Consider the following 16,850-nt stretch of genomic DNA (forward strand, 5'->3'; position numbering starts at 1 on the left):
CTCTGTCTTAGCCTACAGTCATCTGCAAGGGAATAGAAGCAATGAGAAAAGAGCTTTAAGTTGATGGAGAAACAAGAGATAGATGGTGGCCCTTGTGTTTCAGGGCATACTCAATTTTATAATAGCTACTTCAGGTTATACATACAGGAGTATTGTATGTGAGCTATCCATGGTGCTGCACCCTATTTCCAAAATAGGTTCAGCACCTTGGATATTTTCCATGATACCTGAGTAGCACCCTTAAAAATCTTTGGTGGTGGTGGTGGTGGTGGTGGTTTGTATCCTGCCTTCTTCCCAGAACTGGGACTCAAATCAGCTCACAGTTTTAAAGAGAAATGCAGTTAACATTAAAATAGAAGTAATAAATAATATAAATAAATATTTTATTTGTATACCACCCTTCCGTAAGATCAGGGCGGTTCACAACAGTTAAAAATACACAATATACAAGTTAAAAACCAAAGCAAAGATTACATAAATCACACAATAAACAAAAAGCTAAAACAAAACAGAACAAAAGCAAAAACAAAAACAAAAGCAAAAGCCCCCGGGTTAGCCAGACCATTGCCTGTGCGGCCTGTGCGGCGGGGGGGGTCTATAAGGACTATTGACTAAACTAGTCAATATAAAAAACACCTCCAATTTCTAATTAAAATAATTGAATGCCATTAAAAAGATTTTAAAAGATATTTAAAATGGTACAGTTTAAAACAATACTGTTCTTTAAACACTTTCTGTTTTAAAAGCCTGTCTGAATAAAAAAAAGTCTTAGCCTGCCAACGAAAAGACAACAAAAGGGGGGGGGGGGGCATTCTGACCTCCTTGGGAAGAGAGTTCCAGAGTCTAGGGCAGCCACCAAGAAGGCCTTCACTCTCATCCCCACCAACCATACTTGTGATGGTGGTGGGACTGAGAGAAGGTCCTGAAGTAATCCTGAAACAAAGGAACCTGTGGCATTCCCTGGGATATCCTCATATTGAGAATTATGTCAGTGGGTTCCCGATACTTGGTCAGCAACAGAGGCAGGGGGTGATCATTGCTTGTTCTTTGAAGCAATTTCCTCTATTTTTACCACCAGCAGTAAACAAAATATCCACAATTCCATTAAAGACCAGCAGCTGCTGAGAACCTCTAGCCATTTTTTCAATTTCAATTTTCAGTTTTCATTTTTCCAGCAGAAAGAGATGAATGGCTGACATCCTGTTCTGAAATTATGAGATTGTAATTATGATGTCTGCCATACAACACTGCAGTTCACTTTTATGGTCCCTCCAACACCTACCTTTTCAGCAGCTAACAGACTGTGTGTTTTTATTATGATTATTATTATGATTAAAAAATAACCTTCTAAACTCTGACCCTGGCTCTAAAGAGTACAGCTAACCTTTTTCCTTACTGCTTTGTTGTTAGATTTCATTGAAGAGTTATTAAACTATGTAGAGGAAATTTTCCTTGCTCAGTTCATCTCCAAGAAGCAAGCTGCACCTGCATCACGCCTTGCTCTTTCTCCCAAATGGCACAATTCCTTCCTCCTATTCTTCTTTTCACGCAACCCCTAGTGTTTGGCAAGAGACAGACAAGCCCATAAATATTCTCTTCCTTTGCCAGTGAATCATTCTCTCCAGCTATTGAAAACAGGCCTGCACATTGCATTATCAGAGTAAATAGCTCAAAATATGCTGGAGAAACTTTTCATAGTAAAACATGGTGAATCAAACTATTCCTCACCTTTCAGATGGATACATAGCACTTCATGAAACATTAGCACCATCTGCTGGCAAAAATAAAAAGCAGAATTCCATGCACATTACTAATTATGAATGAAGCGGAGGAGAAAGAGGAGGAAACTGGTACTGTTCTGTTATACTTCTGCCTAGTTGGGCTTTTTAAAAAAATGTTCTTACTTTATCTGAGGTACAAAATGTACTCCACCCTTTGTGGAGTTTGTACCTTTAATTGCGAGGAGGGGGTATTCCCATAGCATTTCTTGCAACTGAATAACTTCTGGTTGCATCTGCACTGCAGAAATAATGCAGTTTGACACTGCTATAACTGCTATGGCCCAATGCTATGGGATGTGGGGATTTGTAGGGGGTCTGGGGGATATTTCTCATATATAAATATATATATTTCTCTGCCAGAAAGTTCTAGTGCCAAACCAAACTAGAAATCCCAGGATTCCATAGGATGGAGCCAGGGCAGTTTAAGTTATGTCAAACTGCCTTATTTCTGCAGTGCAGATGCAGCCTGTGTTAGGAATTACTTAGCCAATACAAATGATGTAGGCTCATTGTATGGAGTGGAAGAAGGTACCTGTAGTATTCAATATTTAGAATGCTACCATAAATAGCCTTTCTGGAAATGAACATCTCCTAAAAGGTATTTGGAAAACTAAAGTAGCCAAACAATATAGCCATTCAGTGGAAACAGCAGTATCTTGAAAGGTCACTACCAATAGGTATCCCTAATTCACCATTACTGGCAGTGATGGAAACATCAGCTGCTGGCAGTGATTATACTTTTGAGTTATGGGAACAATTAGGAACTATCATGGAAGGGTTAGTTAGGAAGTTGCTGTGGATGATCACTGCATATTCCACCTAGTATTCCAATATTCCAAATAATTATCTTCCTTTATTTCTAGCATGAATGTTCAAAAGGTGTGGGCAGTTTATCACTGCATTTTGGTACCCTTGTTAGATTTATGCCTTACATTCAATTGTTAGAAACACATATGCTGGTGAAGAAGGGAGGCACCAACGTAGTGTGCTGAAGGAAAATAAAAAACAACACTTGTTTGTTTTCTGTGTATGTAACCAGAACTCAGAAGAATGACTTTTTCACTCTCAGTGCATGCTGGAATATTATGGGAACTACAATACAAAAAAAGAGCATAAAATGTCCAACTGTTTATGTGAACATACTGTAAATTGCAAAGTTTCTTCTATTATTGTTGAACATTAATATATACTAAGATTTTTTAAAAAAAAATATGATGCTATCTGCCCTTAAAATTATCTTTACCAAGCAGAATATTGTTGTTTCCTTCTTTTCCTTACCATCCAATATCTTCAAATTATGTCATTCATTTTAGGATAAAGAGAGAATATAGTGAACAGGGTATGGATATCTATTTCAAAGCACAGCTTTGACATAATTATTACTGTGCTCCGTATATTAAACTGAGCAACACACCCATACATCATATTATACAAGTAATTACTAGCAAGTATATCAATAAACATTGTTTGTTTGTTTGTTTGTTTGTTTGTTTGTTTTGGCAGAAAAGAAATTCAGTGTAATAAGGATACAGCCCTTCTCTGGTCTTTCAGAAAAGGTAGCAGAAGAATTTCTACCACAGTGTCATAAATGAAATGATAGCCTATGAAATACAGTTTCCCAACATAGCCATTAGAGGGAAGAAGAAGATAAAAAATGGTTGATTACTATACCACAATGTTTGGTGCTATTGCTGATAACTTTCATAACCAGGAGAAACTATAAAAATGATTCCTGAAAAGATGTAACCCTAAAGCAGAGGTGAGCAGCTCCATAGAGACTCAGGGCCATTTTTTTATCCCCACCCCACCATGGCACCCACTTGCCGTGGGCAGGACCATCACCACTGTGGGCTATTGTTTTTGGCCACAGTAAAGCACTAGAGGAAGGTTATGGGGGGAAGTAAATCAGCATCCCTTCTCAGCAACTAGTAGGACTGGGTACCTATATAATAAATTCTACTCAGACTATCCTATGGCCAATGTTTCAATTCCCTATGATTGTCTAAATGGGGCTACTGGCTGGAGTGCATTCCCTCCCATGACAATGGAAGATGAATTTCCAATAGTATATAGTATATAGTATAGAAGCAAACAAATGAAATTGAAGTGCGGATGTGGCCCATCTCCCATTCCAAGAGCTATGAAAACTGTACAAGTAGGTTTTTAGAATGAACATTTACTCCCTGCTCCATCCTCAGCCTTTGTTTTGATTTGAAAAGTGTACAGTCATCCCTCCATTCTTGCTGTTTTGGAAACCTTGTCTCTCACTTCTGCGCGAAGGATGAATAGAACGAGAAATAATGGGGTGTGTGCCCGAGGCATGCACACACACCCTCCCACAGCTGCATGCCTATATTCAAGCCAATGGGGCTTGAATATATGCAAACTCTGTTTTCATGGGGGGGGGATCCAGAACAGATCCCCCACAAAAACAGAGTCGACTGTGCTCTGTTCAACTATATTTGAAGCTTAATGTATTGTACTTAATGGCATCACCACTTGTAACATCACCACTTGTAATATCACCATTGTAGTATCAGAGAGTCCACTTCTTCTGAGGAGTTTTCCCCACATCTCAAGTTTTGTCCCTGAAAAATTAAAGCCTGGGATAGTCCTGACCTGGTCACCCTAGAAGGGGTTGCTGTGGAGGCACCTCATAGTAAACCTCACCCTGCAAAGTTGGTTCATTTTGTCTAACTGAAACAGTTGTGTCTCTGATAATATGGAATGTCAGAAATTAAATTATAGGAAGGAAATTATCAACATGGCAAAATACAGAAGTTGCCCGAACATTTTGATCCCTGAAACAAAGAACAAGATAATTCCATGTATGAAAGCCAACCAGAGTAGTAGCTGAATTTTACTTCAACACTGAAAATGCAACAGCATCTTACACTCCACTTATTGCAGAGACATGTGATAATGGCTGCTCCCAAACTGTTATGTTTCCGGTTTTTTTAACAAACACAACTGCTGTGAGAATGGGGCATGTGTAATAAGGTCTTCAGTCAACCAAGCTGTAGCAGGGTGGGATATCTATCTCAAACACAAGGTCATGGAACATGGCATTACCAAATACCTGTGAAGGTTTTTTATAATAAAAACCAGCACTCTGGAATATTTTTCTTAAGTATTTGCTCCACAATGGGAATTGGAGTCTGATTAACTTCAGGGACACTTGAGTGAAGATGATGAGTGCTATCATGAACCCTGAGCACATTTTTTAAATATCAAGCTGACATAACATTCTTTGGAGGTTATTCCTCACTTTTTTTAACTGGCTTCAGCCTCCTGGGCTGGAAGCAGGATGCAGGATGGAGGCCAAGATTATTGCTCACTAAATCACCACCAAACCACCAGCTGCCTTCAGCCCGGGTTCAAGCTAGGTCCCAACCAGGCTCCATCAGCACTTTTTAGAAGTGAGTTTAAAAAGGTGAGCAATAAAAAAGGTGGCACTGTTTCCTTTGTGAAACAGATGATGGAGCCTGATTTTAAAATCTAAAATGTTTTGTTTGGGGCTACATCAGCAGAAACCCGCCCTCCCAATCCAATTACTTTTCAAAAGTCCACTGGTTCATCCATTTTTTAAATATGCAACCAAAAAAGAAAAAGGAAAAAAGGAAAAAAAAACATTTCAAGGTGTAAAATCATTTATATCAAGAGTGGTTTAAGATTATTTCTTTAATTATAACATCTGTAACAACTTAAAAATTCAAGGAGAACTCATCTACACAAAGTTCCTTCGAGATAGTGTTGAAAAAGGATTTCACTGATCATTTTTGAACACCTGTGCACGAAATACTTTCTGCTCAGCTATCTGGGGAACAAAGTATGAGCACTACATTTTAAGGAAATAGGTTCTGTCTGAAATAGCTCTCCAACTCATACTGCAAATATTTTTCACTTTTCCCAACTACTCCTACAGGCACTTCAGTTAAGCAAGGTTATCTAAGTTGGCCTCAAGTTTTGCTATCGGCAAAATTCAGGAACAAATCCCACTTGAGCTGAAACTTTTCCAGCAATGCTGTCCTGATTGCCCAGAGGGTTGTCCATTCATGGGCATTAGGGGGATGACAGCGCGCGCGCACACACACACACAATCCCAGTTTTCATTTTTAAGGGGAACTATGCAGCTACTATTTTGCCCCTTTCTTGTTTCAGAAGCTAGTTTCTCCCTTCCTCCTTTTTAGTTTCATCACTGAATAAATAACACAGGGGGTGGGCCTGCGGTTGAGAAAGTATCAGATGTAAGTTCTACAAAGGTTTTCAGCATTGTTATACCCATTTTGCTGGAGGAAATTTGGAGAGCAGAATTCTCATTGGGGGGCAATACCTTCATCCCCCCCCCCCATAACTATAGTGTCCTCCCCTATTTCTAAAGAGGAAAAAAGGGTAATCGATCAAAACATCCCTGCTCTTCTCCTAACTGTGCAAAACCTGGCAGGTTTACTGCAGGTGCCTGTCAGTTTCAGTGCTCCGAACCACCTAAGTGGTTACAGATGTTATAATTAAAGAAATAATAGATTCTTGTGGTGGCTGCAGACCCCTAAATATGAACATTGCAGACAAACAAAATCCTTCTTCATCTTGTCTACTCTCTAAATGTGATGCAAAGGGACTAATCCACAAGCACTGCTTAGGCCCCTGAATACACACATTAGAGAGATGGCACTGCTGCAGGAAATAATAATAAATAATAAAAAGTTTATTTTTATCCCGCTTTTCCAACTTTTATCAAAGTGCAGAAACCCCAGAGTAACCTGGCCTTAGGTTGTTTTATCTCTCTCTCTAGCTGTCTCTCTCTCTCTCTCTTTTCATGTTACTCTTTTATTTGTCAAATAAATTTTAAAAAATAGATTTTCTCAGATTTTCAAGCTATGAGGATATTTTTCTAGAAGATTTTATTCTTGATGTTTTACTAGCATCTGTGGCTGGTATCATCAACGAAAGGTGGCATGAAAGAGAGTGATTTATATATACTGTTGATTGAGAGGAAGCAATTTACATGTTAATTTGTGTATTGTTCTGTTGTTGAATGGCAAGGCCTCAGGATGTCTATTTAATTAATGATCCATTGTCTGCTGGGAAAACCCTCTCACCCTCAGTCAATTTCATTTGCACTTCCTTTGTCTTGATCTTGGTGTTTTTCAGGACTGGTAGTCAAACTTTGGTTATTTCAAGGGTTTCTTCTTTCCTGTTGAAATTGCCCAAGTGTTTATGGATTTCAATGGCTTCCCTGTGCCTTCTAATCTGATAGTTGTTGGCATGGTGCAGAATTTCAGTGTTATCAAACAGTATTTTATGCCCAAAATGGTTTGTAACATGTTCTGTTACTGCTGATTTTTTTGGCTGACGCAGTCTGCAGTGTCTCTCATGTTCCTTGATTCTTGTTTGAACACTTCACTTTGTAGTCCCTATGTAGACTTGTCTGCAGTTACACTGTATATGGTAAACTCCTGTGGCCATGAGAGGGTCTCTCCTGTAATTCGCTAAGCGCAGCATTTGCTGTTTTTTCCTGGTCAAGCTGTAGATTATTTGGAGGTTGTCTTTCCTCACAATTTTCCCTATTCCATCTGTGACTCTTTGACATATGGTAAAAATGCCTTCCCTTTGGGCTGTTGTCCATCTTCTTTCCTCTGGGTTTTTCTGGGTCTGGCAGCCCTTCTGATGTCTGAGCTGGAGTAACCATTAGCCTGTAGAGCCCAGTCTAAGTGCTTCAATTCATCTTCCAGGAAGTGGGAGGAATGGATCCCCTGAATGGATCCCCACTGTACACTGTTTTGAGCTTATTGGGGGAATAGTAACATATGAGTGCAACAAAGACACTCATCAAAGGCATTGGCAAAGTTAAGGTTTCCTCATCATACAAACAATACTTCCAAGAAATACCTAGAGGATGAAACAATTGGGGCAATGTGCCCTTGGACCCCACCATGCAAAGGCCTCCTTCCTCGGGTTCTGTCTGTACCACCAGCATCACCCTGGCTCTTCCATATTGTTCACTAGAAAATGCAGAGGGCTTTGCAGGAACAAGCAACAAAAGCCACAACATCATATCTGCCACAAGCCTTATGGACCCTCTGAGTAGCCCTGAATATCCCCACTTTTGAAAGTGAGCCTTTTCCATATTATGGAAGCTAGGTTTGTGCTCATTCCCAAATGGATTAAATAAGAAATCGAAAAAAGGTTGCTAAAGGAGAGGAAATATCTAGAGAAGACAAAAATGAAGGAACATATCATTACTGACTTCAAATATCTGAAGAGTTGTCATTTAGAAGATGGGGTATATGTTCCCTGTTGTTTAATGTTTTCAGCAATGTTCTAGGAAAAGTTATATACAGCAAAACGTATGATGAGTTGGACCATAGCTCATTGGTACAGAATATCTTGCATTCCAAATGTCTGGGAGACTGGACTTCTGTAGAGAAACCCAGCTTTAAGTCTCTGCTTGGCTACAGGTTGGCCTTAGGTCAATCACTATCTCTCATCACTTATGATTTCTATCACAGACAATTACTTTTTGTGAGCCTAAACTACTGATCCAAGCTCCTGAAGGGCTCCGAAAGAGATTCCAGTAATAGAAAGTAATGTGTGTGAAGGGTATTTAGGTTAAATGTTCTTTCAGTTTAGTTTTTTAACAGGAAGTGATAGTGACTGAAGAGTATTAATCTCCATGTAATTCTTTCCTTATGAGTTTTATACATGGGAAGATCATGGCTGACAAACCAATTAAACAAACATGTTCTGATTTATAACTGGTATACTGGTTCTATATATAGGCATGTAAAATCAAGTTTTTAATGCCTGCATATTTTGCATGAACCTTGTCTGTACCTTCAGATGTGCAAGAGTGCAGAAATGCCAATGGAATGGATCCCTAAAAGAGTGGTAGGAAAACATTTTTGCCCCTGAAAGCAACATGCAGGAGTGAGTCAGTGGGCATGGTACATATGAGGAGCATGACTAGAGCCTATGTAGGATGGAACCTGAATGGCACTGGAAAGAAGACAGGGCCAGTGACCCCACCACCACCACACACACACCTCAAACACAAATAAGTGTGTATATGGTGTGTGTGTGTGAGAGAGAGAGAGAGAGTGCATAATCTCTCCTTTTGCTGCTTTCCATCAACTACCTACACTTAAGAACTTGCTAGAGAGAGCTGCCTCATCATTGTGCATTCAAGTGTTGCATCACTTGTGATTAACTGCATGAAGCAACAACTTTTAAAAACAGAAACACTGGCAAAATCTAGCTTACTCAATTGAATATCGGAACTCTGGATGCAACATGCAATATGTGGGGAAAACCACCATTGATCTGGACAAAAATCTAAGTGTTGAGATAGATAGATAGATAGATAGATAGATAGATAGATAGATAGATAGATAGATAGATAGCCTCTTCCTCACTCACACCTATACATACCCACACTACATCACACATGAGTGGAAATGTTACATGTTTTAATAATAATAATAATAATAATAATAATAAATTTTATTTATACCCCGCCTTTCCAAAAAAATGATCAAGGCGGCTTACAAATGTTAAAAACAGTTACAATAGGATTTACAATACAAATTAAATTGCAATATAAAAGTTAAAAGACTAAAACCCACAGGATCCCCTGGTCAATATGGTCAGTGTCCATGCTGGTTGGGGATTCTGAGAACTTTTACAATCTTTTTCTCTCACACTCTCATGGACACAGTCCTCCCCTACATAAACTGCCCAACACACACAAGTGCACACTATGCCATTTGCTCAACCACATCTGTGCAACACCCTCCTGTTGCTCATCTCTTTTGGGAATCATGCAGCCCTTCAGATGCTGTTGGAGTCCAGAATAGGTAAGGAATGCTGGGAGTTGCAGTCTAATAAAGGAAGGCTGTGGCATTTACTAGGATAATTTGTAGGTTTGGTAAAATGAGGAGGCCTCATTTACATAGTAAGGATATATAAATGCAAGCAGGAGCATTCATACATACTGTCCCTCATAAGAAAAGTATGCTCCCTCCAACTCACCAAACAGTTCTGTGGAGCTCATCTCTGTTTGGTGAATCATAGGTTTCAGCAGAATCCAGTTGAGGCAACCACATCTGTTAGTGTTGGAGTACATTACCCATTTGTGCTATACACTACCATGAATGTGTATTGTTTTCTAGTTCAGAACCACTTTATGTTTTGGCTTTGGCATTACCTGATTCTGAAGTCAATACCTCTGACAAACCTTATTCACCTTCAAAGGGCAATGTCACACTTTCAGGAAATTGATAATGTTGATCTAAGGAACATTGAGCTAGGTAACCTGAGAGAAACTGCACCCAGACAAAGTCAAGAAAATTAGGTGAAGTGTGGCTGATTGACAGATATAACAATGAGTGGTTTTTCTGGGTGGCTGATTTTGAATGAAACAGATACCTTGTATGTAAATATTCCAAGTCAAAGCAAATGTTGTTCAGCCAAGGTTTCAAGTTATCAAATACAGCTGAGGGAGGGAGAGTGGTAGGCTGTCTCATGTACATATCACAGAATGCTAGGGAGGAGCATCCAAACCAGACTCCTTATACTCTGAGGTGAATTAAAAATAAAGTTAAGTAACAGAAAAATAATACCATGAGGAAAAGAGTAAGAGAACTGGACACTGGAAACTGAAATTCAAGGTATTGTAGTTTCTGCCTCATGCTCACAAGGGTCCAAGGTTACTCTATAGACAGTGCAGAGTTCGATTTATCAATCAATGGATAGTAAGAAATAACTCTTAACTGTGACTGTAACAAAATTCTCTGACCATCAGCAATGGTGTAGCATTTTCTTATTATGACAGCTCTAATGGGTCTGAAGTATTTCCTCCAATAGTTTTATTAGTGATAATCTTGCAAGGGCTCAAAACGTATCTTTCTCCTTGTTTATTTTCAGAAGAGAAGTTTCACATCCTGAAACTTCACCATATTAATTATCTATAGTGCTGTATTGATTTAAGTGGTAGAGATCAGATAGGTGTGCTTTGCTTTCTTTCCGAATGATTGTTTATGTATCACCAGCACCAAAAACTCAAGTTTGCCTAAATATGCTGATATGTACATATATTGAGATGTAGGCTTAGAAATGGTTGTTGTTTTTTTGTGCTTTCAAGTCATTTCCAACATATTATGAACATAAGGAGACCCTATTATGGGTTTTTCTGAGGCTGAGGCTGTATGGCTTGCCGAAGGTCACCCAGTGGGGATTCGAACTCTGATCTTCAGAGTTATAGTGCAGTGCTCAAACCACTATGCCACACTGGGATAGAAATGAATTACTATAATTTAAATAGAAATATAATACATCAGATAATTATAGGGGGGAATGGTAATAAAGAGTCCTGCCTGCCAATTTTGTCCATGGTCCAGGTAACCTCCTTTCTGAGGTTTTATCTTTCATACAGACTTGGGATGAATAGCTTTTCAAACAGCAGAGATAGTTGTCTGATGCATTTTTAAATACAGAACTGCCTTCTGCCAATAATAATAATACAGCGAGCCTGCGTCATACGCGGGCATGCTTTACGCAGACTTGAGCTTACGCGCTCAAGCCGCAGGAAGCGCACGGGGCTGAAGGGGTGGTGCATCCCATTCAATTGAATGGGCATGCCCGCCCATGGCGCCTGCGCACCACAGCGCTGCCGTGCACAAGCCCCATTGTTTGCAATGGGGCTTGAAGATAGACGGAATTCACCTTACACAGAGGGATCCGGAATGGATCCTCTGCATAAGGAGAGGGCCGACTGTAATAATATTTATTTATATCCCGCCTCTCCCTGTATTGGATCGAGGTGGGTAAGAAGATATCAAACACAATAAAATCAAGTAAAAAAAACACACATGGAAACAATAGTTAAAAGACATATTACATTTCAAGTTCCCAAACTCCCTCCCACCCTATAAAACAATAAAACAATTCCCAGTCGATGGTCAATAAAATCAATCAAGATCATTCAATCCAATGGGAACAATTAGGTAAGTGGGAAAATTGTAAGTCAATTCAGGAAGGCTCCCAGAAAAGATCCATTTTTATTGCCTTGTTGAAGGCACCTAAAGATGTTATTTGGCAGATCTCATCCAGTAAATCGTTCCAGATTTTTGGAGCGGCAATGGAAAATGTCCTCTGGGAAGTGGTTACTAGTCTAGTTCTCTCTGACTGCAATAGATTGATCCCAGAGGACCTGAGAGTGCAGTAAGGATTATATGGAAGGAGGCATTCCCTCAGGTATGTTGGACTCAAGCCATTTAGAGCTTTATAGGTAATAACCAACACCTTATACTGTGCCCAGAAGCAAATGGGGAGCCAGTGTAGGGGTTTTAAAATAGATGTAATGGATTATGGTACATGGCCATCCACTTTGCAATCTGGTATAGTAGTAGTTACTCATATGCTGTCAATCCAAAGAGAAAAGAGCTACACCAGTTTGTGGGATCATAAGTAAATCATGGCATAAATTCTGTTAGCAATAGCAATAGCAAGTACATTTCTGTACTGCTTATCAGTGAACTAGCACTCCCTAAGCAGTTTACAATGTGTTTGCCAATTGCTTAATTAAGACTTAATTAGGTTCTGAGAACTCAGGCTGTAATGCAGAGTGATTACAGTATGTCATTTCATTGCATTAACATTGCCTAGTAACACACTTTGTTGTTTGTTAGATATATTTGTTTTCCATGCTGCTTCTAAAGTGTTCAGTGATGGTAACATATGTGGATCTCTCTTTTGTAGGCTGGGAGTGTCTAGCCCAGTGTTACCCAGTGAGTTTAATGACTTAGTGGAAACTAGAACTCGAATCTCCCAAGTCCCAGTCCAAGACACTAACCACTACACCAGAATGGCTCTTTCATTTAGTTATTATTGCTGTTTGAGGATTAGACATCTTCTGGAGTTTGAACTAATGAAAGTTGCATAAGGTCGAACACTCTGAATGCCCCACTAGCATTTTGATTTTTCAAAATTTACTGCATTATGGCTTTAGGTATAGACTTGTAGTCTTACACCATAGAAGATTATCATATGGGGAAAAGGACATCCCTGTCCTGTCCTTTCCCCGTCCTCATCCTATCCTTCCCATGCAATCGCAGGAAGGACTTTCACATGACGTTGCACCGATCCTGTCATTGTCCCATACTGGAAGTACAAATGACAGCAATTGCACAAAATACTTTCATATGATGTCATGCTGATCCTGTCTTTGTTCCATGAATGAAGTGGAATTGTCCCCTCATTTCCTGTCATTTTGTATTAATGGAAGAACCCATTAATACAATTCCACTTCACTGACAGGACAATGACCGCATCAATGCAGTACATATGAATTTATTTTGTGTGATTGCATTCACAGACAGGATAAGGAAAGGAGAGCAACCAGCTCCCATCCTGTCCTGTCCTGTCCCTGTCCCCCTGTGATAATCTCCATAGAATCAGACTGTGTGCTCTTAAGTCTCCTGCCCTGAATCTAACTTCTAGCCACAAGTTCCTAAACTTGCAGCTGAAGGACTTTCCAGGATGTTTGAGTTTCTATTAAACATGGCAGTAAATCAAAGTTTACCTTGGTGGCACATCACGTAAATGAGGTTTTATTGTGTGCTTTTAGAAAGGTTAATTTTAGTGACAAAAGGAAAAGTTGCCTGTCAGTTATGCATTGGTCAAAGGTATATTTGTAGAAAGAAAACATTTAACAGAGCTGTTTCCCTAACACTTCTTTTTAAGTTAATTCAAGAGATAAGATGAGGATTCTTTCACTGTCTTTGGCAGTTAATGTATAATGTAGTCAGCAGAAAACCTTTTGGCCTTTCTGTTCAAGGAAATGCTCCTTGTTATTTGATTGCTTTTTCTACCATATCCCTGCCAGTTCACATTTGTTGCTTTAACATATAACTGGATAGCTGATGTGATGGCGGTATCATGGGGGTGAAGGAGTATGACCATACAAAGTGGGTGACCTTTGCTTTATTTCATTTTAATTTTTTATACTTAGGATGGCATTCTTTATCAAAAGCCAACCAAGCTTCATTTAGAGTCTCTAACACCTCTGCTGTTTTTGTCTGCCAGTATATGAACACTTCCCTAAGGGAAGGAAGCCAGTGACTACAAGATGGACTGTCTGAGGGACTGTAGACCTTGAAAGAGCATACCCTTAGATGTTTTTTCCCCCTGACAGGTGCCAGGCTAGAGAGAAATCCCATTAACAAGATGCCACCATTTTCAGAGCCAAGAGCTTTCTCACTCTCCTCTGCTCAACTGGTAGATTTTCTCTTCCAGAGCCCATCAGTTTTTTCTGCAACTACCAGTATTTGTGTAATGTAGAAATGGGCTCCAGTGTAGTGTTATGAAAAAGCAAATGGAAAATCGTTTACAGAAATGACATAAAAGCATTCCCCATTGATGCATCTAAAGGGACAGCCCATATAGTCTGGATACGGGGAGCAGAAGATTTGGAACAGAAGATCTGGCTGAATATTAGACTTTCTTTTCTCTGTTTTATACCACAAGATGGTGCTGCTCTACCCATGAATGTGTGGCTCCTGTTTTCTGTAACTTATCATTAATATTTTAAGTATTTTATTATGATCAGTTTAACAGTGTAACAACTAGCCTGCTTATGCATATTTGTTGAAAATTAAACCCCACTGAGTTCAATAAGGGTAAGTTCTTTGCTAAGCTGTACTTGGATGTGCAGTATAAAGCCAGCCAACTGGGAACTGTGGTCATGAAGAAAGCAGCCATCTATTATCATGGCTGTGTATGAAGGACAGAAACCATTAATTGTCCATATTGCCTAAATTTAAAACTAAGAAAGGCGTGAAATTTCTCCCATAAAGAATGGGAGAAGTCTATGAAAACACCACAGTTTAACATTATAAGTGACAAAGTGGTTTCAGTTTTGTTATCCATTGTAGCTGTGTTTGCCATACAAACTTGCACAGCAGCTGTTTCCATAATATCACCAATAAAGTAATTCAATTTAACTCAGTCCTCTGACATGCAAAACTCATCTAGATTTCCCTTCTGTCCTGACCTACTAGCTGTTATGTAGCCACGTCAGCATCTACTGCATTTTGCAACAGGATATAAACTGTCTGCATTCAAATGCCAAGGGAAAGCAGCACAGAAGTTTTGGTATTTCTAAAAGAATATACTAAATGCCAGGGAGGCATGGCAGAGAGTTGCTTTTGTAAAGAAGACACCTGATTTGGACAGCATTAAAGAACACCTGGTTTATCTTATACAGAAGAGCTTGGAAAAATTACCTTTTTGGACTGCAACACCCAGAAGCTCCTAACCAGCATGACTTTTTGCTATAGTGGCTGATGGTATCTGGGAGGTATAAGATGAAAAAGCTAACTTTTCCAAATTCTGTTCACATGTGATTACTAGTTCATTCTACAAGTTATACAAGTTTTCAACTCATGCACCTGCTAAAACTGAAAAGTTTTGAGTTGTCCAAATACCTTTTTTTAAAAGTTCCACTGGTTTATGCAGTGGGACAGAATTGTGGTCATATTCCTTTGTCTCAATAAAGACCTACAGCAGAGTCAAACATGACAGTTGTAGCAGATGCACAAGACTCGTGCATACCACATCCTCTCAACATAGCTCACAGCCTGAATGTTTGAGATGTGCCTGCTTCTTCATCAACACTGTCACTTTCTCAGACCTGTTAATTATTATTAAAGGGGACTAATGAAGAGGAACACATATCAAAGTCCGCTGTGAGATAAAGAGGCAACAGTCAACGCCTTTTGGGCAGTCATCATGAGCCAAACACCAGCCACCACTGAGCCACCTAGCAACAGGCCTGAAGAGAAAGTCCTTGTCTTAGATGTTCCTGACATCATTGTTGTTGCAACTTATTTCATCTTTGTCCTTGCTGTTGGAATATGGGTAAGTTTCAGATGCAAGCCATTTCTCAATTATTAGGAGCTCAGTTATTAGGAACTTTATAATTTGCACTAATGCCCCAATTTCCAGAGATCAGAAATGTCACATTTTTTTACTACAGTTTCCAGAATCCCTGAGCCAACATGGGCCACAGATAAGATAAACATGATTGGAGAATTCTAGGAGCTGTAGTCCCAAAAGTGGCTTTGCCCAATTCTACCTGTTTCACATTTTATTCTGTGCATGCTTGAACAGAACTAGGTTCATGTTTGAAATCAAGAGGTTCTACTTGGATAAGAATTTATTGTAGCTAATTTTCTGCTTATAGCAGGGTGGGCAACTGTAACAGGAGTGGGAGCAGAAGCTGCAGCCCCAGTTTTTCAGCTGCAAATTTGCTAAGAATGGTCCTAAAGTAACAGGAAGTCTACTTCTGGTTTTGTTTGGGTTTTTTTTTTTTGGGGGGGGGAGTTACTTCTGGGTATTAGAGGCTGATGTTTGTGTACTTTTGGGTTGGGGGATGGAGGTCAGGCAGTATTTTGTGGTATATTTTTGTTTCAGGTTTTTGTTTTGTTTTTTTTAAAAAATGAGACATCCAAGGAGCTTGGAGGCTTTAGGTAGGGTCCTGGGGTGCTCACATTCTGCAAGCTTCAGGCGTGCCACAGAATAAGCTTCTCATCCTTTCTACATAGTACATTGTATATGGCTACACAAAGAATATGTGCTGCATTTCTAACTCAAAGTCCCGAGGTTATGCATTCTCCTTGCACTCTGTGTTCTGACAGCTGCTCCTCTTAATCCCAAAGATTTGAGCGGTTCTTAGGGTTGCTAAAAAGTAAGAAAAGTGGTTTGTTATTCTGACAGCACATATGCATACACATGAGTCCTGGGGATTATGGGTGGTGTAGCCCCAGGTAACTTTTCCACACTCATGCATAGCATACATGCACTGCTCTGATACAAACATGCCATATTCTATCAGAAATACTGTCCTGGATCAGGCTGAGTCCAATGATCTATGTTTCCCTCAGGATCTGAAAAACTCACAAGTGCCTCCTCACACACATGTATGTGCATACACATGCACACACGCACACGTACACACACAATGCTTTCTCACCATCAAATAAATCAAAGCTATCCTGCCTCTAAATATGGAGT

General features: G+C 39.5%; 1 protein-coding gene across 1 annotated transcript in view; it reads left to right on the top strand.

Moving 5' to 3' along the window:
- The first annotated feature begins 15,551 nt into the window (after positions 1–15,551).
- The window catches only part of SLC5A9 (solute carrier family 5 member 9), a 44,813-nt gene continuing 43,514 nt past the window's right edge, over positions 15,552–16,850 (top strand). Inside the window, exon 1 of the mRNA XM_089518656.1 lies at positions 15,552–15,695. Coding sequence (XP_089374782.1) covers positions 15,567–15,695 — 129 coding nt within the window. The 5' untranslated portion in view covers positions 15,552–15,566. The remainder of the gene's footprint in view (positions 15,696–16,850) is intronic.

Source organism: Sceloporus occidentalis, unplaced genomic scaffold (genome assembly GCF_023333645.1).
Source record: "Sceloporus occidentalis isolate IW3139 unplaced genomic scaffold, rSceOcc1.0.p SCAF_3, whole genome shotgun sequence".
Taxonomy (NCBI): domain Eukaryota; kingdom Metazoa; phylum Chordata; class Lepidosauria; order Squamata; family Phrynosomatidae; genus Sceloporus; species Sceloporus occidentalis.